The sequence below is a fragment of the Homarus americanus genome, unplaced genomic scaffold (assembly GCF_018991925.1).
Source record: "Homarus americanus isolate GMGI-L3 unplaced genomic scaffold, GMGI_Hamer_2.0 scaffold48406, whole genome shotgun sequence".
Classification (NCBI taxonomy): Eukaryota; Metazoa; Arthropoda; class Malacostraca; order Decapoda; family Nephropidae; genus Homarus; species Homarus americanus.
Window position 1 is genome coordinate 5,133,339 of NW_024753828.1, and position 23,862 is coordinate 5,157,200.

The following is a 23,862-nucleotide window of genomic DNA, read 5'->3' on the forward strand; positions in this document are numbered from 1 at the left end:
GCACTGACAGACCACTGGGTCCTGGCACTACAGACCCTGGGTCCCGCACCGATAGGCCGTATCCTGACACTGAGAGACCATTGGGTCTGGCACTGACAGACCTCTGGGTCCTGCACTGACAGACCTCTGGGCCCTGGCACTGAAAGACCACTGGGCACCAGACCATTGGGTCCTGGCACTGACAGACCTCTCCTGGCACTCATAGACCACTGGGTCCTGGCACGACAGACCACTGTCCTGGCACGACAGACCCCGGGTCTGGCACACCAAAGACCACTGGGTCCTGGCACTAAAGACCACTGGGTCCTGGCACTGACCTACCACTGGGTCCTGGCACCGATAGGCCGTATCCTGGCACTGAGAGACCATTGGGTCCTGGCACTGACAGACCACTGTCCTGGCACTGAAAGACCACTGGGTCCTGGCACTGACAGACCACTGGGTCCCGGCACTAAAAGACCATTAGTTACTGTCTCTGACCTACCGCTGGGTCCTGGCACTGATAGGCCGTATCCTGGCACTGACAGACCATTCGGTCCTGGCACACTGACAGACCACTGGGTCCTGGCACTGAAAGACCATTGGTTACTGTCTCTGACCTACCACTGGGTCCTGCACCGATAGGCCGTATCCTGGCACTGACAGACCATTAGGTCCTGGCACTGACAGACCCCAGGTCCTGGTACGACAGACCTCTGGGTCCTGGCACTGACAGACCACTGGGTCCGCACTGAAAGACCATTGTTACTATCTCTGATCTACCACTGGGTCCTGGCACTGACAGACCACTGGGTCCTGGCACTGGCAGACCACTGGGTCCTGGCACTGACAGACCTCTGGGTCCTGGCACTGACAGACCACTGGGTCCTGGCACTGAAAGACCACTGGGTCCTGGCACTGACAGACCACTGGTTCCTGGCACTGAGACCATTAGTTACTGTCTTGACCTACCACTGGGTCCTGGCACTGACAGACCACTGGGTCCTGGCACTGACAGACCACTGGGTCCTGCAAACATTGGTTACTATCTCTGACCTACCACCAGGTCCTGGCACTGACAGACCACTGGGTCCTGGCACTAGAGGCCGCTGGGTCTTGGCACTGATAGACCACTGGGTCCTGGCACTGGCAGATCATCCTGGCACTGACAGACCCTGGGTCCTGGCATAGGCCGTACCCGGAACTGAAAGACCATTAGTTAATGTCTCTGACCTATCACTGGGTCCTGCACTGACAGACCACTGGGTCCTGGCACTGGCAGACCACTGGGTCCTGGCACTGACAGACCTCGGTCCTGGCACTGAAGACCACTGGGTCCTGGCACTGAAAGACCACTGGGTCCTGGCACTGACAGACCACTGGCCCACTGACAGACCTCGGGTCCTGCACTGACAGACCAGGGTCCTGGCACTGACAGACCTCTGGGCACTGACAGACCCTGGGTCCTTAGGCACTGAAAGACCATTGGTTACTGTCTCTGACCTTCCACTAGGTCCTGGCACTGACAGACCACTTGGTCCTGGCACTGAAAGACCATTGGTTACTGTCTCTGACCTTCCACTAGGTCCTGGCACTGACAGACCACTTGGTCCTGGCACTGAAAGACCATTGGTTACTGTCTCTGACCTACCGTCCTGGCACCAGGCCGTATCCTGGCACTGACAGACCATTAGGTCCTGGCACTGACAGACCTCTGGGTCCTGGCACTGACAGACCATTAGGTCCCACGACAGACCTCTGGGTCCTGCAACTGAAAGACCATTGGTTACTGTCTCTGACCTTCCACTAGGTCCTGGCACTGACAGACCACTTGGTCCTGGCACTGACAGACCATTGTTATTGTCTCTGATCTACCACTGGGTCCTGGCACTGACAGACCTCTGGGTCCTGGCACTGCCAGACCAGTGGAACCTAACTGACAGCTCAGTGGGCCTGGCACTGACAGACCACTGGGTCCTGGCACTGACAGACCTGGAGTCCTGGCACCGATAGGCCCCTGGGTACTGGCACTGACAGACCATTGGGTCCTGGCACGACAGACCTCTGGGTCCTGGCACGACAGACCACTGGATCCTGACACTGACAGACCCCCGGGTCCTGGCACTGGCCTACCACTGGATCCTGGCACTGACAGACCCTGGGTCCTGGCACGAAAGACCAATGGTTACTGTCTCTGACCTACCACAGGGTCCTGGCACTGACAGACCCTTGGGTCCCTGCTGACAGACCACTGGGTCCTGGCACTGACAGACCACTCTCCTGCACAGACCATTGGGTCCGGCACCGATACTCGTATCCTGGCACTGACAGACCTCTGGTTCCTGGCACTGACAGACCTCTGGGTCCTGGCACTGACAGACCACTGGCTCCTGGTACTGCAGACCCCTGGGTCCTGGCACTGACAGACCACTGGGTCCTGGCACTGACAGACCACTGGCTCCTGGCACTGACAGACCATTGGGTCCTGGCACCGATAGGCCGTATCCTGGCACTGACAGACCACTGGGTCCTGCACTGACAGACCATTGGGTCCTGGCACTGACAGACCTCTGGATACTGGGACTGACATACCACTGGGTCCCTGGCACTGACAGACCTCTGGATCCTGGCACTGACAGACCACTCGGTCCTGGCACTGAAAGACCATTGGTTACTGTCTCTGACCTACCACTGGGTCCTGGCACCGATAGGCCGTATCCTGGCACTGACAGACCACTGGGTCCTGCCACTGACAGACCACTGGTTCCTGGCATTGACGACACATTGGGTCCTGGCACTGACAGACCCTCTGGGTCCTGGCACTGACAGACCTCTGGGTCCTCACTGACAGACCACTGGCTCCCTGCTGACAGACCACTGGGTCCTGGCACTGACAGACCCTGTAGGTCCTGCTGATAGACCACTGGCTCCTGGCACTGACAGACCCTGGGTCCTGGCACTGACAGACCACTGGGTCCTGGCACTGACAGACCACTGGTTCCTGGCATTGACAGACCATTGGGTCCTGGTACTGACAGACCTCTGGGTCTGGCACTGACAGACCACTGGCTCCTGGCACTGACAGACCAATGGGTCCTGGTGACAGACCATTGGTTACTGTCTCTGACCTACCATTGGGTCCTGGCACCAACAGACCTCTGGTTCCTGGCACTGAAAGACCTTGGTTACTGTCTCTGACCTACCACTGGGTCCTGGCACTGACAGACCATTAGGTCCCTGGCAGACCACATTAGGTCCTGCTGACAGACCACTGGGTCCTGGCACTGAAACCACTGGGTCCTGGCACTGACAGACCACTGGTTCCTGGCACTGAAGACCATTGGGTCCTGGCACTGAAAAGACCATTCGTTACTGTCTCTGACCTACCACTGGGTCCTGGCACTGACAGACCATTGGGTCCTGGCACTGTCAGACCTCTGGGTCCTGGCACCGATAGGCGTATCCTACTTGACAGACCTCTGGGTCCTGGCACTGACAGACCACTGGAGTCCTGGCACTGACAGACCATTGGGTCCTCACTGACAGACCACTGGTTCCTAGCACTGACAGACCACTGGGTCCTAGCACTGACAGACCATTGGGTCCTGGCACTGACAGACCATTGGTTACTGTCTCTGACCTACCATTGGGTCCTGGCACTGACAGACCTCTGGGTCCTGGCACCGATAGGCCGTATCCTGGCACTGAAAGACCATTGGGTCCTGGCACTGACAGACCACTGGGTCCTGGCACTGACCGACCACTGGGTCCTGGCACTGACAGACCTCTGGGTCCCACTGACAGACCACTGGGTCCCGGCACTGAAAGACCACTGGGTCCTGTCACTGACAGACCACTGGGTCCTGGCACTGAAAGACCATTAGTTACTGTCTCTGACCTACCGCTGGGTCCTGGCACTGATAGGCCATATCCTGGAACTGACAGACCATTGGGTCCTGGCACTGTCAGACCACTGGGTCCGGCACTGAAAGACCATTGGTTACTGTCTCTGACCTACCACTGAGTCCTGGCACTGACAGACCATTAGGTCCTGGCACTGACAGACCTCTGGGTCCTGGCACTGAAAACCATTGGTTACTGTCTCTGACCTACCACTGGGTCCTGGCACTGACAGACCTCTGGGTCCTGGCACTGAAAGACCATTGGTTACTGTCTCTGACCTACCACTGGGTCCTGGCACTGACAGACCTCTGTCCTGCACTGAAAGACCATTTTACTGTCTCTGACCTACCACTGGTCCTGGCACTGACAGACCGGTCCTGGCACTGAAAGACCATTGGTTACTGTCTCTGACCTACCACTGGGTCCTGGCACTGACAGACCACTGGGTCCTGCACTGAAAGACCATTGGTTACTGTCTCTGACCTACCACTGGGTCCTGGCACTGACAGACCTCTGGGTCCTGGCACTGAAAGACCATTGGTTACTGTCTCTGATCTATCACTGTCCTGGCACTGACAGACCTCTGGGTCCCTGGCACTGAAAGACCATTGGTTTCTGTTCTGACCTACCACTGGGTCCTGGCACTGACAGACCATTAGTCCTGGCACTGACAGACCATTAGGTCCTGGCACTGACAGACCACTGGTTCCTGGCACTGACAGACCATTAGGTCCTGGCACTGACAGACCACTGGGTCCTGGCACTGAGAAACCACTGGGTTCTGGCACTGACAAACCATTGGATCCTGGCACTGAGAGACCCCTGGGTCCTGGCACTGAAAGACCTCTGGTTCCTGGCACTGAAAGACCATTGGGTCCTGGCACTGAAAGACCATTCGTTACTGTCTCTGACCTACCACTGGGTCCTGGCACCGATAGGCCGTATCCTGCCACTGACAGACCATTGGGCCTGGCACTGACAGACCACTGGGCCCTGGCACTGAAAGACATTGTCCTGGCACTGACAGACCACTGGGTCCTGGCACTGACAGACCACTGGATCCTGGCACTGACAGACCATTAGGGTCCTGGCACTGACAGACCTCTGTCCTGGCACTGAAAGACCATTGTTACTGTCTCTGACCTACCACTGGGTCCTGGCACTGACAGACCATTAGGTCCTGGCACTGACAGAATCAAGTCCTGGCACTGACAGACCACTGGGTCCTGCACTGACAGACCATTGGGTCCTGGCACTGACAGACCACTGGGTCCTGGCACTGACAGACCACTGGGTCCTGGCACTGACAGACCACTGGGTCCTGGCACAAAAGACCATTAGTTACTGTCTCTGACCTACCACTGGGTCCTGGCACTGACAGACCATTAGGTCCTGGCACTGACAGACCATTAGGTCCTGGCACTGACAGACCATGATCCTGGCACTGACAGACCACTGGTCCTGCACTGACAGACCACTGGGTCCTGCACTGAAAGACCATTAGTTACTGTCTCTGACCCACCACTGGTCCTGGCACTGACAGACCATTAGGTCCTGCACTGACAGACCTCTGGGTCCTGCACTGAAAGACCATTAGTTACTGTCTCTGACCTACCACTGGGTCCTGGCACTGACAGACCACTGGGTCCTGGCACTGAAAGACCATTAGTTACTGTCTCTGACCTACCACTGGGTCCTGACACTGACAGACCATTAGGTCCTGGCACTGACAGACCATTAGGGTCCTGGCACTGACAGACCTCTGGGTCCTGGCACTGACAGACCATTAGGTCCTGGCACTGACAGACCTCTGGGTCCTGCACTGGAAAGACCATTAGTTACTGTCTCTGACCTACCACTGGTCCTGGCACTGACAGACCATTAGGCCTGGCACTGACAGACCACTGGGTCCTGCACTGAAAGACCATTAGTTACTGTCTCTGACCTACCACTGTCTGCACTGACAGACCATTAGGTCCTGGCACTGACGGACCATTAGGTCCTGCACTGACAGACCACTGGGTCCTGGCACTGACAGACCACTGGGTCCTGCACTGACAGACCTCTGGGTCCTGGCACTGAAAGACCATTGGTTTCTGTCTCTGACCTACCACTGGGTCCTGGCACTGACAGACCATTAGGTCCTGGCACTGACAGACCTCTGGGTCCTGGCACTGAAAGACCATTAGTTACTGTCTCTGACCTACCACTGGGTCCTGGCACTGATAGGCCATATCCTGGAACTGACAGACCATTTGGTCCTGGCACTGCCAGACCAGTGGAACCTGGCACTGTCAGCCCACTGGGTCCTGGCACTGACAGACCACTGGATCCTGACACTGACAGACCACTGGGTCCTGGCACTGACCAACCACTGGATCCTGACACTGACAGACCACTGGGTCTTGGCACTGACCAACCACTGGGTCCTGACACTGACAGACCAATGGGTCCTGGCACCCATAGGCCCCTGGGTCCTGACACTGATCTACCGCTTGGTCCTGGAACTGACAGACCACTAGGTCCTGGTACTGACAGACCTCTAGGTCCTGGCAGTGATCTACCACTGGGTCCTGGTGCACTGACAGACCACTGTCCTGGCATTGAGACCAATGCGTCCTGGCACTGACAGACCACAGGGTCCTGGCACTGACAGACCACTGGAGTCCTGGCACTGAAGATCCTGTGGGTCCTGGCACTGACAGACCACTGGGTCCTAGTACTGACAGACCTCTAGGTCCTGGTACTGATCTACCACTGGGTCCTGCACCCACAGACCCTGTCCTGGCACTGACAGACCACTGTCCTGGCACTGACAGAGACCCCTGGGTCCTGGCACTGAAAGACCACTGGGTCCTGGCACTGACAGACCACTGGGTCCTGCACTTGATAGACCTGTGTCCTGGCACTGACAGACCACTGGGTCCTGGTACTGACAGACCTCTAGGTCCTGGTACCTGACAGACCACAGGGTCTTGGCACTGACAGACCACTGGGTCCTGGCACTGACAGACCACTGGGTCCTGGCACCGACAGACCACTGGGTCCTGGCACCGACCTACCACTGGGTCCTGGCACTGACAGACCACTGGGTCCTGGCACCGACAGACCACTGGTTCCTGGCACTGACCTACCACTTGGTCCTGGCACTGACAGACCACTGGGTCCTGGCACTGACAGACCACTGGGTCCTGGCACTGACAGACCACTGGGTCCTGGCACTGACAGACCAATACCTGTGGATACTAGTACAGGTCGACCTCTCGGTCATGATGTGTCAGCAACCTCTGTCAGCCCAGAGGAAGTGTCGTCCCTCGTGGCAGTAGAGACAACAATATTGTCATCAAGTGAAAGTGTTCCTGGTGTGAGTTACCCCATCACAACTCCTTCCGCCGCTTCTGCTACTTCCCCAAGTGTTTCACCAGTCACCCAGGAGGATGTTACTACTCCATCACCAGTGTCGCCGTATACTGAGGTGGTTTACGTCGACATCACTACTCTCACTGTTCCTGATACCAGCAGCGTCTCCGCCACGACGGAGGAATATGGTATTATTCCTACAACTGTCTCTGGTGATATTTCTCATGAGGTTAAGATCCCGTCAGAGGGAGAATTAACGTCACCACCACCTCCAGGCTTTACTGAGGACGTTGAAGCTGCGACAAGATCGACGGTAGATGAAGGGGAATCGGAGACGTACCCCACCACCACTGAGTCTGCCCAAGTCACTGTTTCTGCCTTCCCTATCCTTAACCCCGACCTCCTCCCCTCTACCCAGTCTCCTACAGACGTACCCTCTCGCCCTTGTGGTGAGAACAGCGACTGTTGGGGGGATGAAGTTTGCTGGGATGGTGAGTGTGTGGACGGGTGTGCGCTGGTGCGGTGCGGCTACAAGGCACAGTGCGCCACCGTCCGTCACCGTCCCGTGTGTACCTGTTTGTCTGGTCACCGAGGCAACCCGCTCGTCGAGTGCCTCCCACAACTAGGTACTTGGCCGGGGCCACACCGGCACCTCAACCACAGAGTATTTATACATGTCAACAATTTATTTGAGAACACATAGTCAGCCACCATATGTTTGGAGGTCGTTTCTCTCACACTCATTCTCGTGTATTTCCCATTTTCCATGTTTTTTTATTTCAATTTCCTGTTTTTTCGCTTCGATTCTGCATGTGTTTGTGTGAATGTCGTGGAGACTTACTGTAGTGCATTTCTTTTATTCCAGCTGTGTTGCGCTTCTCGTATTGATTTATTCGCCATCTTTATTTTGTATCTACCATAAAGTTCTTCTAATCCTGTTTGTAGATGAAATTGTTCCTTATTGTTATGTACTCACTTGACCCTGGCTCCCTCAGTACACCTGTCGCGCTACTTCTTGACGGAGTGGCCACACCTGCCTTTACGACTGACATATTGTGCTACTGACTAACTCACTCTCTATAACTGTGTCCTCACTCCTGCCCCTCCAGTCACAACACCACGCCCACCCACACCCCGCCCCCCGGTAGGCGTCCTCACCCCACGCCCACCCACATCCTCTTCTGAATGCCGGACGAATCGCCAGTGCGGTGAGATGGAACTTTGTCACAGCGGGTCGTGTGTTGACCCGTGTGTGGTGGGGTCTCCGTGTGGCCTGAACGCTGAGTGCACCGTCAGGCGTCACCGTCCACGCTGTTGGTGCCCTCAAGGTTACCAAGGCGACCCCCACCTCTTGTGCCGCCCAGGTAGTCCCTCCACCCTCCTCCATCCTCCACTGTGTGTGTGTGTGTGTGTGTGTGTAGTTTAGTATGTTTGGATGTGTATCTGTGTGTATAGTTGTGCGTGTGTGTGTATTTTAGTATGTTTGGATATGTATCTGTATATACATTTGCGTGTGTGTGTGTGTGTGTGTGTGTGTGTGTGTGTGTGTGTGTGTGTGTGTGTCTCCATAATACCCATGTCCCACAATAAGTGATCATAAGTGACCAGTGTTGTATATAGCACTATGTTCACCCCTGGACACCTTCTCCCCCCTCACCTTGTACTCACTGTTTACACACCTCTCACGGTAGTCTTGTTGATATGATACACCCAGTTTCTGAAAATGCCTAGGTTAGGTTAGGTTGGGTTCATTTGGGTTAGATTAGGTTGATATGTGTTAGATTAGGTCGATTTGGGTTAGGTTAGGCTAATTTGGGTTGGTTTAGGTTAGATTTGGTTGAAATTGGGTTGGGTTAAGTTAGGAGCCCGTTTCAAAAATTGAGTCAAAAATTTTGCTCAATTCATGATCAGGCAATTTCAGAAACGGGGCGTAATTTATACTACAATCACACTACTCCATGTGTGTTTCTTATGTACTGTATATCAATCGCAGTATTTCTGTTGCTTATATATAATCAATCACAGTATTTCTGTTGCTTTTAATCAATCACAGTATTTCTTTTGCTTTTAATCAATCACAGTATTTCTGTTGCTTTTAATCAACCACAATATTTCTGTTTATTTTCATCAATCACAGTATATCTTAAGTCATCTTGGTGATTACACACCTCAATTACACAATTTACGTATTATCAATCACATTATTTGCTTCTTATCAATTACTAATTGGTTATCAATCACAGAGGGACAATTTCTCCATTGCTTTTCCTTTATGCTATTATTGTACCATTAACATGTATGGCAACTTGGAACTATACTCACAGTTTCTTCGTGTCTCTTGACGCTAGGACATATTGCTCTCAGCGGTGGCTTGTTTCCCCCCCCCCCTCCACAAAAAAAAATAATCACATCCCAAAACTTTTATCGAGGAATTGGAGGAAAAAGCTCATCCCCTGCCTTAGTTAACGAGGGATGGGTAGTGTGAACCATCCCTTGCCTTAGTTAACGAGGGATGGGTAGTGTGAACCATCCCCTGCCTTAGTTAACGAGGGATGGGGGATGTGAACTCCCATTTCCCAGGAGGTAAAGGTTTTGGCTCTCCCTGACACTGCCTGACTCCGCTGTCCTCTCCTGACGTAGCACCACCCACCCCGTCCCCTGGCTGCAGCTCGGATCTGGCCTGCCCGGACGACAAAGTGTGTTATAACCGCGAGTGCCGCAACCCCTGTGACTTGGCCAACCCCTGCGCCGCCAAGGCTAAGTGCCGCACCCTAGCCCACCGGCCCCTCTGTACCTGCGACCCGGGCTACTCGGGCGACCCCTATACTTTCTGCAGTCTTGACAATGTCATCAGTAAGATTACTGCCTTCCTCTTGTTTGACTGTCATGTTTACCCCTCACTATGTTCCTTCTGGCATGCTTCACATCCTCCTCCATCTTGGATATATTATATATAATATATATGATGTTCACTAATGGATCTAATATAATAATGTAATAATATAAGGTATAACAGCCACACTAGTGATATAGCGCCACTACCACCTCACGGGAGAGCCCCTACTAACCTGGCCCCTCACAGTTACGGGTTGCCGGGGTGACGCTGACTGCCCCTCCACACAAGCTTGTATTAACAACGAATGTCGGTACCCGTGCGAGGATGACCCCTGTGGGACTAACGCCGAATGCATCAACAGCGACCACAGTGCCCAGTGCAGGTGTCGCAACGGGTTCCAGGGTGACCCCTTCAAGGGATGCTCCCCCGGTAAGTCAGACTTCTCCCTGATCCTTCCTCGCCCGACCACCTCCGTCCTCTTACTCAGTTTGTCTCCGTTTTCTATTCCACTCCTTTCCGAGGTTTTGTGGGGGTGACTTTTCCAATATATATTATAGGTAAAGTCATTTTCCTCAGATCCCGCAATGTTTATTTTCTCCAATCTGTTATGTGTTACAGGAAGTATAACTGCTCTCAGATGTGTAGTCCACCGCGAGTGACACATACTTACAGTGGACTTGATAACGTTGATCTTACCGTATGCTTCACTGTTTACATTTCTTGTACACAGCACTTGAGTGATGTTATCTCCCACTTCCTCACTTAACTTCTCCGATTTTTTGTATCTGTCTGTCTGTCTGTTGTTTACGCTTAACTTTGTTTGTTGATGTTTGATTATTCTAACATTTGCTTTTTGATTTAATGTCTAATAATTGTATGTTACAAGTGCTTATCATTTAGTTCAACTGACAAAGCAAATAATATTTTATCTCCCAGAATATCTTCACAGTTAATATCACTAGTATAGAGCAGATATCATTCACCATTATTTTGTTAAGATAACATAGTCATTGTCATTAACTCCCCAGCAGCTGACTTGACTAATAATAATAATGCTATATAGCGAGTGTTCATTAACCTGGAGGGCAGTAATAACGTGTACCTACTCACCTGACTGATTGACTGTGTGGTGACAGTTGGCTGCTTCACCCCTGATGACTGTGCTGTGACAGAGGAGTGCTACAGCGGGCAGTGTGTCAGCCCTTGTCGTCCTGGCAATAACCCCTGCCCGCCCACTGCCGTCTGCCGCACCCTGGCTCATGCCGCCACCTGCATGTGTCCCCCGGGCCACACAGGTCTTCCTCTACAGGGGTGCTCGCCTCTCCCCACCTGCGGCTACAACTCTGACTGCCCAGCGGACAAGGCGTGTATCGAGCGTGTGTGTGGTGACCCATGCGGGGCAGCGCCCTGCCCCCAGGGGTCTCTCTGCCGCGTTGAGGACCACCGCCCCATCTGCCTGTGTCCGCCGGGCTATACGGGAAACCCGGAGGTGGGTTGTGTCCGTAGTGGGTGTGAGAGTGACAGTGAGTGTCCCCGTAACCGTGTGTGCCGGAAAGGGACCTGTGTGGACCCCTGCCAGGACTGTGGCCAGGGGGCGCTGTGTCAGGCGCTGGCCGGCACCGTCATATGCCTCTGTCCTGTTGGGTTCACGGGAAACCCTCGATTTTCTTGTGACTCAAGTAAGGCTCACCTTTCTTGCTTATTCTTTCTTTTTATTTTTGTCAACATTTACGTTCTCCAGTAAGACTTGCTTCTTTTACCTCTTTTTCCATATCACGTTGTTATGACATGAAGATAGTAGAGTGATTTACTTGTTGACTCTTTAACTCCACCTCCTGGTAGTGTTTGTTGGGGTGTAACGCCCCCCTTCTTTGTTGCCTCTTGCCATACTGCCTGACTGCCTGACCCATTGTCCCCACCTGACTCTGACACCCTCTCAGTCCCCGGCTTCTGCTCCTCGGACATCGAGTGCCAACTACGGGAGGCGTGTTTGGACGGGGAGTGCCGGGATCCCTGCACCACAGTGCCTCCCCCTTGTGGTGTGGGAGCTCGCTGCCGCGTCATCAACCACCGCACCATCTGCCAGTGCCCCGACGGGTACGAGGGTGACCCGCGAGATCTGTGCACACCAGGTAACCCACACCACCTGTGCACCAAGACCACACCTCCTTCCCGTCTCTCTCTCTCCTCCCCCACCACTATACTGGAAGGCTGGCTGCTGGGCTCTTGTGGTTCATGCATGACACTTGACTATGACTGATCCTGTGTGACTTCTGCCTCTATCATAAATAAAGCTCCAGTACGAGTAAGCTGCAGCGTCTGGCGTCCACTCCACCCTTTCATAACATGCTTATGGAGGCTACGCCAAACGAGCGTACGCTTGCCCTCTTCCTGAAGTGGCACTCTTTTATGGTAGCAGCATCAGTCCTCCCCTGGGTGGACTTGATCTCACACTCCTCATAACATTCCCTGGTCACTAACTAACTGAGTTACTGCATGACGGATCCACCACTATAATAGTTTCTCAGCAGCTGTCACCTCACCACCGACAGCTGCTTTGTTCCTCTGTGCACGGAAACACTCACTCATTTATTTTTACTATCGATTATCTTAAAACTAACTGCACTGCTCTCAAGTATACTGTTTTAGGTTCAAGTTATGACTTTTTCACCCACTAGAGTATTTCCATTGAACATTTGATCTTATGGTGTGTCAGGGTGCTCCGGGCGGCTCTCCACATCCAGGCTGACCTCAGGAGTAGTTATCTTCAAGTGGAGTCTTTTGAGTAGAAACTTGTGAAGGTTCTGACACATCATTCACACACCCTTCAGTATTGTCCTTGTTTGGCTGTTGTTCTGTAAAGACTTGACCACAACTAACGTGACCATAACTGACTTATACTTATCTGTCAACATGTTTAGTTCACACTCATTCTGACGCCTTCGTTCTCCTGTTAAAAAAGAAAAAAAGATACAATGTTTCCAAAGAAGAAAACTAGTTTGAACGACAAGCCGCGCTCCAGAACATTTCCCGACGCGTGTTTACCGCCACTTTCCCACTGTGATGTCAATTCCAGAAGACTTCCAGTTTGAAGACGCAATCGGCCAGTCTTTCCTCTTTAATGACACTCTCCTGCCTTCTCTCTCCCTCTAGTGAGCACCCCAACACCGGGCTGCCAGTACAACCAAGACTGCCCATCCAATAAGGCCTGTGACCGCCTTTCACGTAATTGTATTGACCCGTGTGAAGACGCCTGCGCACCCACCGCCATTTGCCAAGCCATTGACCACCGCCCCTACTGCCAGTGCCCCCCCGGCTACAGTGGCAACGCGAACATCGAGTGTGCAATACGTGAGTTAATCTTTGTCGTTTTCTCTGTAAAGGTTTCTGTGCTACTAACGCTAATCTGTGTACACTTTTTTGCTTATTGATTTCTTAGTGAGTATAACCCCTAGCTTTGATTACTAATGAAAGGCTTCATTATAAGGCTGTAACATAGATAGAACGCTCCCCACATACCCCTCCACCACACTCACCACATACCCCTCCACCACACTCACCACATACCCCTCCACCACACTCACCACATACCCCTCCACCACACTCACCACATACCCCTCCACCACACTCACCACATACCCCTCCACCACACTCACCCTGCTCACCACACCATCAGCACTAACACCACCTGGGTTGACCTTTGTCTGTAGTGCCGTGCTTCTCAGACGCCGAGTGTGGGGAAGGAAGGTCATGTGTGGAGAGAGTGTGTGTAGACCTGTGTAGTGTGGTGACGTGCCCAGGTGACGCCCTCTGCTCCTCCACTGGTGACTGTGTGTGTTCTCCCGGGGTCACCTCCCAACGCTGTCCACCCAGTAAGACTAATGACCTCTATACCTTTGACCTTGCCGACTGTCTAATCTAATGATGATCTAAACTAACCTGACCTAACCTATGACCTTGCCTACTATCTAGCCCAATTATAACCTAACCTAACCTAACCTAACCTAACCTCGATAATGTTTGGTCGTTCTTGTACCTTTTAACATTGTGTATATTTTTCCAACACAAATACCATTCCCTTAACTGTTTTAACTAGTTTCTAACTGATGTTTTAACAAATTACAAAGTCACAGTTACTCAAGTCTCTCTCGACATTTGACTTTAAGAGTAAACACATCAGAGCTCTCTTAGTTAACTTGTAGGTCACCAATTTACTAAACTTCACCCACTCTCGGTGTCCTCAGCAACCATCACAACCCAAGAACGTTATTTGGTTGCTGGTTATTAAGGTTGAGTTAGTTAACTTAAGAATTATGATGGTTACTCAAGACACCAGAATTAGGACCTTAGTTGATTGGTGAATGTTAATTAGACTCCGTTACCAACTATTGTTTAGCCTGACCTGCTGTATAGGTCTGTAGTGATCCAGCTGCCCTAGTGACCCAGTAGTGAGGTACTTGGTGACCAAGACACCCAGTCACCAGGGTAGGGGCGAACACTAACCCTAGGTTGCCTCAGCAGTCACGACGGACGAGTGTGAGGAGGACTCGAAGTGCCCTGCAGGGAAGGCATGCATCGCCACCACCTGTCTTGACCCTTGCCAGGTTGCCAACCCCTGCGCCAGTGACGCACTCTGCTCCGTCGCCAACCATGCCCCCATCTGCACCTGTCCCAAGGGCAGCTTCGGCGACCCGTACCTGACTTGTTCTATCAGTGAGACAAACAATTGGTGACGCCGCAGGGAGAGTGTAGACTTGTGTGCCTGTGCAGCATGGAGACGCATTATATTATAATTATCATATTTATTAGTTTCATACAAATTACTAATCAATTATGAATTGAATTTTAATTTATACTTCAATAAATGTTAGTCGCGGTGTTAGATGTTGAAGCCTGTGTGAATTATCTGGTGTTGACAACATAAATACCCTGAGGTGCTGTAACACAGGAACACACGCTACGCTGCTCCCACCCGAAGTACTTTATGAAGTTGTGTTCATCAGTGTTGGGGAGAGTGAGTGGAGTGTCAGTTGGCCAAGGTGGCTCTGTCATCACCCTCTTGCTTCCCACAAAGGTGGAACCAACTCCAGTAGTGCATGACTGCCTTCTCTTGTTCTGTGTGAGATACGTTACACTCTGATGGGATGGATGGTCTGACTTACTTAACCTTGACGAAAAGAACAACTTAGTGATAACCGACAGTTTTTAATGTTGCCAGCACCACGACGAGCTTTGTCCATGACTGCTTGGGAGACCCAGGTCTTACCCAAGAGGACAGTGACAGTTAGAGTTGGTCTGCTTATTAACCTCGACCTGTTGTCCCCCAACAGCTGTAGGTTGCCGAGACGACAGCAAGTGCCCCTCCACCCAAGCCTGCATCAATAACAAGTGCCAGGACCCGTGCGTTTGTGGCAGCAACGCTGTCTGTGAGGTGGTCAGTCACCGTGCCATCTGCCGCTGTCCACCTGGATACATCGGCGACCCATTCAGGGGCTGCCAAGTGCCCACCAACCCTTGTGACACTGACCCATGCGGTGATGGAGCCCTCTGTGAGCTGGACAACGGCAACCCCATCTGTGTGTGTCCCCGAGGAACCACCGGCAACCCCTTCGAGAAGTGCAGTGAGTACTGAGTCCTTCGCTATAGGTGTAGCATCCCCGAGGTCTCCCTTCTCCCCACTCTAATATGTGGTTCTGTGTAAAAACAGTTGCATTTTTAAGTCCAGAAGATGGTGTGATGAGCTTACTGTACTTCCCATTGTCTTTACCTTTGACATCACCTTTCTTGCCTAGAAATCATCTCAAGGTTGTCACCTTTCATTCACAGTTCCTGAAGGTGAAGACTGTGAACCCAACTCATGCGGCCCCAACTCCGGGTGTCGGATGGTGGGCGGCGTCCCCATGTGTTTCTGTCTGCCAGAATTTGTGGGCAACCCTCCGAGCGTCCCCTGCAGCCCACCAGCCAACCCCTGTGAACCTTCACCCTGTGGACCCAACACTGCCTGCAACGTGGTTAATGGCTTCCACAGGTGCACATGTCTGCCAGGCTTTGTGGGTAAGCCCAACACTATCCGAGGCTGCGAAGAACCAGCCAATCCGTGCGTGCCGTCACCCTGTGGCTCAGGAGCAATCTGCGACGCTGACAGGAGCCCCTTCTGCTTCTGTCGTCCTGGCCTCGTTGGTGACCCCTACACCGGATGCAGAGGTCAGTCCCCATAACCGGTATTTGTTTTTCGCTTTTGATTATTTGTGAAGTCATTTTTGTATTCAGAACAGAAGCTGGAAATAATATCTAATAACATGAGTTTGTATCCTCCACACAGAACCCCCTCCGACCTGCACCTCAGGAGTCTGTGGCCAGAATGCTGAGTGTTATGTCCGCAGCAACAGTCTACAGTGCCGGTGTCTCGATGGATACGACGGAGACCCACGGGCGCAGTGCCTCCCTAGGCCAGGTAACCCTTGTGAGCCCAATCCATGTGGTGCCAACACCCAGTGCAGGGTGGGCAACAACAACCGCCCTGTGTGCACCTGTTCCCCGAGCTTCTTCGGTGAGCCAGGCTCAGAGAAGGGTTGTAGACCTGAATGTGCTGTGGATGACGACTGCAGCTTAGACCTAGCATGTGTCAACACACGTTGTATCGACCCTTGCCCCAGCGCCTGTGGCATTAACTCGCTGTGCGAGGTTAATACCCACCGCCCAGTGTGCTACTGCCCCGCCGGGTTTAAGGGAAACCCTTACACGCGGTGTGAGGTGGTGTCTGAGCCTATCCCACCTAAAGAGGGGGTTACCTCCAGGCCCCCTCACCCATGTGTGCCGTCCCCGTGTGGACTTAACACCAACTGCCACGTGGAGGACTCCCAGGCTGTCTGCTCATGCGTCGACGGCTATATCGGTGACCCCAAAGACCGCTGCCGTCCTGAGTGCGTCAGCAACGCAGACTGTGATGACGATGAGGCATGTATCGACCAGAAGTGTGGTGACCCTTGCCCAGGTCTTTGTGGCACCAACGCCTTGTGTGACGTCGTTCACCACAACCCCATCTGCTACTGCCCCAGTAACCTTGCCGGCGACCCCTTCAGGTTCTGCGTCACCAGACGTGAGTGTTTAATTTCCCATTTGGGGAGGAAGGAGGCAATGGCGTCCTCACAGGCCCATACTTTCTTCGTCCCCGCCGTACACTGTATTGACCACAGGTGTGTGTGTGTACCAGCTTCCCTGGGCTCTGCGGCCTAATTTTGATGAGGCTTGGTAGAAAATCCTCCTCGTCCAGGGGAGCGTTGTAAAGGGTAATACATCTCCATCTAGTTTATGTCTATGGTGGAATACTTAAACCTGCCATAAATTTCACCTCTGTCATTTACGAGTTGACTGCCGGTGGTACAATAAGTAGGAAACACACTGTCTAACAACCTCTCTTTAAAGTACTGATCCACATGAGATGTTTAAACTTACAGAACATAACTGATGTGTGAAGCTTTAGTACTGCCAAAAGTTCCCCATACCTGACACCTGCTCTTACGGCTCCTGTCTATCACCTTTACCTCCTTGTTACAGTTCTGTTCACTCTGGATCACTGGTGCTGAACCTAACTTGGTCGGCACACCCCTTATAGTCTGTGTGAAATGTTACGTCATTCGGTCAATTGTATTTATTTTTCTGAAATAAACTTTGTGGATCATCAAAAATAAGATTCATAGGACATATTCTCTATAGGCTCAGTATACCTTTGGCTCCTCGAATAGTATCTTATGTACCCCTGGTGAAGCTTAACCTGCCCCCTGACCCTTACTCACTCTTTGTCAGTTCTCCCTGTGTTTATAAGTTTATGACTCACCTTCCCTCAATAGAATAGTACACTATCACACTATCTCCATACCATAACTACTCTGACAGCACACAAGATTATATCAAGAACACCAAAATATTAATGATATTTTGTTTGTGTATGTCAGCACCCACGCCTGAAGCGCCTCCGTGTGAACCCAACCCCTGCGGTCCCAACTCTGAGTGCCGCCCTACAGCACACAACAAAGACCATGTGTGCTCCTGCCTCCCCGGGTTCTTTGGCTCCCCTTGTCGCCGCCTGCAGTGTACCATCAACTCTGACTGCCCCCCGAGCAAGGCTTGCGTCAACTTCATGTGCGTCAACCCGTGCCCGGGATCTTGTGGCCTCGAGGCTCTCTGCAGTGTCGTCGCCCACAATCCCATCTGTAGGTGTCCAGACGGCCTAACTGGCGACCCCTTCAACCGTTGCTACCAAAAGGGTAAGTCCTCCACCATCACTTACCTTTGTCCATACCTTAGGTTCATAGTCATGGTCTTATCTTCAGCTCGAGATTCTTGTGGGTTATGTCTGAAGCCTGATGGGAATATTTAGTGACCTTTTAAAGTAAGAGGTGACGGAAAGTTTTGGACATATGTTTATGTTTTATGATGTATATATACAGAAGTGCCACAGGAGCCAACTGATCCTCAGCCCCCGGCACCGCCCTCACCGCTGTGTTCACCCTCGTGTGGTGATAACGCTGAGTGCCAGATTGTGGATGGTGTAGGATCCTGTGTGTGTTTAAGTGGGTACTATGGTCGTCCTGAGCTGGGGTGCACGCCAGAGTGCATCATCAACTCCGACTGTGTCAACACTCGCGCCTGCATCAATCAGCGCTGTATTGATCCCTGCCTAGGGGCTTGTGGTGTGGAGGCGTTCTGTAATGTGGTCAACCACAAACCCATCTGCGCGTGCCGTAAAGGCTACGTCGGTGACCCCTTCAGGCTGTGCCGCCCTGCACCTCACCCGCCTGGTAGGGTCCACTTCTCACACATCCATCTTTTCCTCAATAGCCATTACTGTGTTTTTATATGAATTAAATTGATAGATATTTGATAGGTGTGTCATGTTGGTTCTCACTTGTACATCCCATATGTACTTTACAGTCACCCCAGTGCCGTGCCAGCGCTCCCCCTGTGGAGAAAATGCACGCTGTACTAATAGAGGCACGGAAGGCGTGTGTACGTGCCTCCCAGGCTTCTTGGGTAATCCGTACGCGCAGTGCAACCCCGAGTGTGTGGTGAGCAGTGACTGTGCGATGACCCAGGCGTGCATCAGTCAGAAGTGCCGCGACCCTTGTCCCGGCACTTGTGCCAATAATGCTCGCTGCTCCGTCATCAGTCACAACCCTGTGTGTGTGTGTCCTTCTGGCTACAAGGGTGACCCCTTCACCGCCTGCACACCAATACTACCCATTCGTAAGACATCACATGAACTTCCTTCACAGCTGGGCTTCTGAATTGCTCGCCACCTTCCTTCACTTGTTGACTGCTCGTATAGAATGTACTGGTTGATGATTATATCACATTCTTTAGTCTGTTAACCTTACAAGTAATGCTTTAATCAATGTAAAAATTACCATTTGTTGTGTTTGATAGAGTACAGAACATGGTTTACAAGGACCATGTTCTGGGGTTGGTGCGACTGTTCATAAGCCCTCTTGTTGACTATTCCTCGTGTAGTGATGTCTATATATTTGCCGTCTGTATCGGTCCTAACGTGAGTCACCCGGACGAAGCACCTTATTCTCTATTTTTCTCTCCCTTTCCTTCCTCCCTCACACCCCCTCTTGCAGCTACAATACCCCAAGACAAGATCAACCCCTGCGTGCCAGACCCCTGCGGCCCCAACGCTGTCTGCAGAGTTGGAGGCGACGTGGCGGTGTGTGAATGTCGCCCAGGAACCTTCGGAAACCCTAACGTGCCAACGGGATGCAGATACGAATGTTTGACTAACACCGAGTGTCCGATGACCCAGGCGTGTATCAACCGTCGGTGTATGGACCCGTGTGTTGGGACGTGTGGTCTTCAGGCCCTGTGTCAAGTGATAGCTCATAACCCCAGGTGTCGTTGTCCTGATGGCTTCCAAGGGGACCCCTACTACAGCTGCACCTACAGTAAGGGCTCCTCCTGCTTACGATGTTCTGCTCTCATATATTGGTTTACTGTTTCTCTGTTTATGTAATCTTGAAGTCGTGCATATTGTGAATGTGGTTGACGTCTTGAATTACTACTCCAGCCCCGATCTTCGTGTCACCTGAGTCGGAGCTCCCCACGGAAATTCCGGTGGAGGACAAGGACCCCTGCTTGAGTTCCCCATGTGGGCCTTACGCCAAGTGCTCCAGTAGGGATCACGTCTACACATGCACCTGTGAGCCTGGATACTTCGGCAACCCTTACACCGGCTGTGTCCCCGAGTGTATTGTCAACTCAGGCTGCCCTGCCATCAAAGCCTGCATCAACCAACACTGCGTGGACCCCTGCCCTGGCTCCTGTGGGCTCAACTCTGAGTGCCACGTCCTGAGGCACCAACCCAACTGTTACTGTCCTGCAGGATACACCGGCGACCCTTACTCCCGCTGCTTCGTCGATACACGTAAGGAACCAAACACCCCACACCGCTCTTATGCAGTATCTTCAGACAGCCATTTTCACGGACCACTTCCAGACCTTAAACGACCATTTTTACGGGACACTTTTATACCTTTGACGACCATTTTTACGGACAACTTTCAAACCATGGACGACCATTTTTACGGGACACTTTTATACCTTAGACGACCATTTTTACGGACAACTTTCAAACCATGGACGACCATTTTCACGGACAACTTTCAAACCATGGACGACCATTTTCACGGACAACTTTCAAACCATGGACGATTATTTTCACGGATCATTTTTGTTTTTTTCAGTTCTCTTTGACTCTCCTTTCTATATGTCTCTCTCTCTCTCTCTCTCTCTCTCTCTCTCTCTCTCTCTCTCTCTCTCTCTCTCTCTCTCTCTCTCTCTCTCTCTCTCTCTCTCTCTCTCTCTCACTCTTCTCACTCTCTCACACACTCTCTCTCTCTCACACACAGCGGACAAGCCACCTCTGCCTGAAACACCATGTCAACCCGACCCCTGCGGACCCAACTCCAGGTGCCAAGTTGAGGAGGGGCGACCCGTGTGTTCCTGCCTCCCTGGGTTCTTCAGCAGACCTCCTACGTGAGTATTGGATAGACAGATGGATGGCTAGTTGGATAGATAGATGGATGGATGGATGGATGGATGGATAGTTGGGTAGATAGGTGGATGGATGGATAGTTGGGCAGATGGATGGATGGATAGTTGGATAGATAAATGGATGGATAGATAGTTGGGCAGATGGATGGATAGTTGGATAGATGGATGGATAGATGGGTAGATGGATGGATAGTTGAATAGATGGATGGATAGTTAGATAGATGGATGGATGGATGGATAGTTGGGCAGATGGATGGATAGTTGGGCAGATGGATGGATAGTTGGATAGATGAATGGGTGATGGCTCGATAAAAGAAAGGGAGACGGACATAAACAGACAGGGAGGGAGACAGACAAATGGACAGGAAGAAATACAGACACCGAGAAGACAATGAGAGAGAGAGATGGACAGGTAAAAAGAGAGAGAGAGAGAGACGGACAGGTGAAGAGAGAGACGGACAGGTAGAGAGAGAGAGACGGACAGGTAGAGAGAGAGACGGACAGGTAGAGAGAGAGACGGACAGGTAGAGAGAGAGACGGACAGGTAGAGAGAGAGACGGACAGGTAGAGAGAGAGACACATAAAAATAATCGTGGTGCCAATCTCTTCTCTAGGTGCCAGCCAGAGTGTATCCTCAATTCTCGGTGCCCCTCGACCCTGGCCTGTATCCACCAGAAGTGCGTGGACCCATGCCCTGGGGTGTGTGGTGAGGGCGCTAACTGTGAGGTAGTTAACCATAATCCTATCTGTAGCTGCCCCAGGGACCTTACCGGCGACCCCTTCATCCGCTGCTTTAAACGTGAGTAATGACTTTTATTTTTTATATATTTTTTTTCGTTGATGTGTTTGTAATGTGAGATTGGAACTAATATCTCCATCTTTGGTTGGTCTACCTGTGACGATCTGATGCTGCAGTTAACAGGTGAGTACAGTATTAACCCGTGTTGAGAAGAGCACCGTGTGGTCCTGTTGAATGTGCAGCAGTGGAGTTAGTGGTCCCGTGTAGTGTGGTGAAGCTGTGAGGTCCAGTCAACAGTGTAACTGTGCAGTGTTATGGAGCAGCTCTACAGTTATGTATGTGTGTGTGTGTGTGTGTGTGTGTGTGTGTGTGTGTGTGTTTTGCAGTACAAGACACTAAGCGGTGAGTGTGTCATCCACAGCGCCTGAGAGCCCACCGGCCGTGTCTAGTCCATGTTCGCCCAGCCCTTGTGGGGTGCACGCCATGTGTCGTAGCGAAGGGCGCCGCGCTGTGTGCACGTGCCCGGACCCCCTACAAGGTGACCCGTATGTGATGTGCGCACCTGAGTGTCAGACGGATAACATGTGCACCAACAACCTGGCGTGTGTGCGGCAGAGGTGCGTGGACCCTTGCCCCGGGGCGTGTGGGCTCCTGGCCACATGCCTCGTGTTCAACCATCGCCCCGTGTGTACATGCCCCGAAACGTTGAGAGGCGATCCCTACTCTGCGTGCCGCCCTTCCCTCGCCCCATGTGAGCATGTCTCCTCCCTGCATGACCTTCTCTTTATCTTGTGTAATACTGCATGATCTATCACCTACTCTTGGCATGTAATACTGTTGTAGTGTTCTAGGCATTTGTTATACTCACTCTACCTGTCCTTGCATGACTCTTTACAATGATCCTTCCTACATAGCGACAGACAAGTCGCCGTGTAGTGCTGGAGGTCTGTGCGGGGACAACACAGAGTGCCGGGTAGTGGGGGGCGCTGCTCTCTGTACCTGCCAGCCCGGCCTGGTGGGCAATCCTCAGCTGGACTGTCGTCCTGAGTGTGTCATCAATAATGACTGTCGCTTTGATGCCAGCTGCCGTGGCCACAAGTGTGTGGACCCTTGTCCGGGTACTTGTGCTGACGACGCCCTATGCCAGGTAGTGCAACACCAACCCCGCTGCTCCTGCCCCCCCGGCCTGCTGGGTGACCCCTACTCCCTCTGCTATTCTCCCCGTGAGTTTTCTCTTTTTCTCACAACCTTTAGTTAGTAGATTCTTGCCTGTGTAGATACACCTGTTTATATCCTTCATTTATACTAAACTAGTGTAAGTTAGTGCATGACGTGCCTGATGACCCCTGTGTGTGTGTTCAGCTACGGCGTCTGTGGCAACGTCGCCGTGTTCACCGTCACCGTGCCTACCATGGGAGGTGTGCACGAGCCAGGGTGGCGCCCCACTCTGCCTGGAGTGTGTGGTCAACAGTGACTGCCCCAGCCACCTGGCGTGTACTGCCCACAGGTGCACTGACCCTTGCCCGGGCGTGTGTGGGCCGGGCGCCCAGTGTGTGGTGGTTACCCACAGCCCCGTGTGTCGCTGTCACCCGGGCCTGCTGGGTGACCCTTACAAGCAGTGCTCGCGTCCCATACGTCCTGTGCCCGCGCCCGCCAAGCCCACGCCCTGTGTGCCCAGCCCTTGCGGTACCAACGCTCGCTGCCAGGTCAAAATGGACCGCGAGGTGTGTATCTGTGCCCCTGGCTACTTCGGCAACCCAGTCCTTGGTTGTCGGCCAGAGTGCGTGGTGCACACAGACTGTGCAGTGCGGCTGGGGTGCGTGAGGCAGCGGTGCATCAACCCATGCCCGGGTACATGTTCCCCCGAGGCTCAGTGCACAGTGGTGAACCACCGCACAGTATGCACGTGCCCCGCCGGTCACACAGGAGATCCCTTCGTAAGATGTCGCCCCTTACCCCAACTGCCTCCACCTACTGCATGTAAGCATCTTTC

The 23,862-nt window shown here is 52.5% G+C and overlaps 1 protein-coding gene across 1 annotated transcript in view; it reads left to right on the plus strand.

Moving 5' to 3' along the window:
• The window catches only part of LOC121855503, a 257,960-nt gene that overhangs the window by 161,296 nt on the left and 72,802 nt on the right, over positions 1 to 23,862 (plus strand). Inside the window, 21 exon segments of the mRNA XM_042350478.1 lie at positions 100 to 584; positions 7,132 to 7,868; positions 8,319 to 8,606; positions 9,883 to 10,095; positions 10,325 to 10,507; positions 11,215 to 11,757; positions 12,019 to 12,210; positions 13,232 to 13,429; positions 15,409 to 15,699; positions 15,905 to 16,282; positions 16,401 to 17,177; positions 18,034 to 18,345; positions 18,529 to 18,879; positions 19,013 to 19,324; positions 19,702 to 20,022; positions 20,145 to 20,501; positions 20,986 to 21,112; positions 21,745 to 21,929; positions 22,291 to 22,620; positions 22,784 to 23,092; positions 23,232 to 23,849. Coding sequence (XP_042206412.1) covers positions 100 to 584; positions 7,132 to 7,868; positions 8,319 to 8,606; positions 9,883 to 10,095; positions 10,325 to 10,507; positions 11,215 to 11,757; positions 12,019 to 12,210; positions 13,232 to 13,429; positions 15,409 to 15,699; positions 15,905 to 16,282; positions 16,401 to 17,177; positions 18,034 to 18,345; positions 18,529 to 18,879; positions 19,013 to 19,324; positions 19,702 to 20,022; positions 20,145 to 20,501; positions 20,986 to 21,112; positions 21,745 to 21,929; positions 22,291 to 22,620; positions 22,784 to 23,092; positions 23,232 to 23,849 — 7,507 coding nt within the window.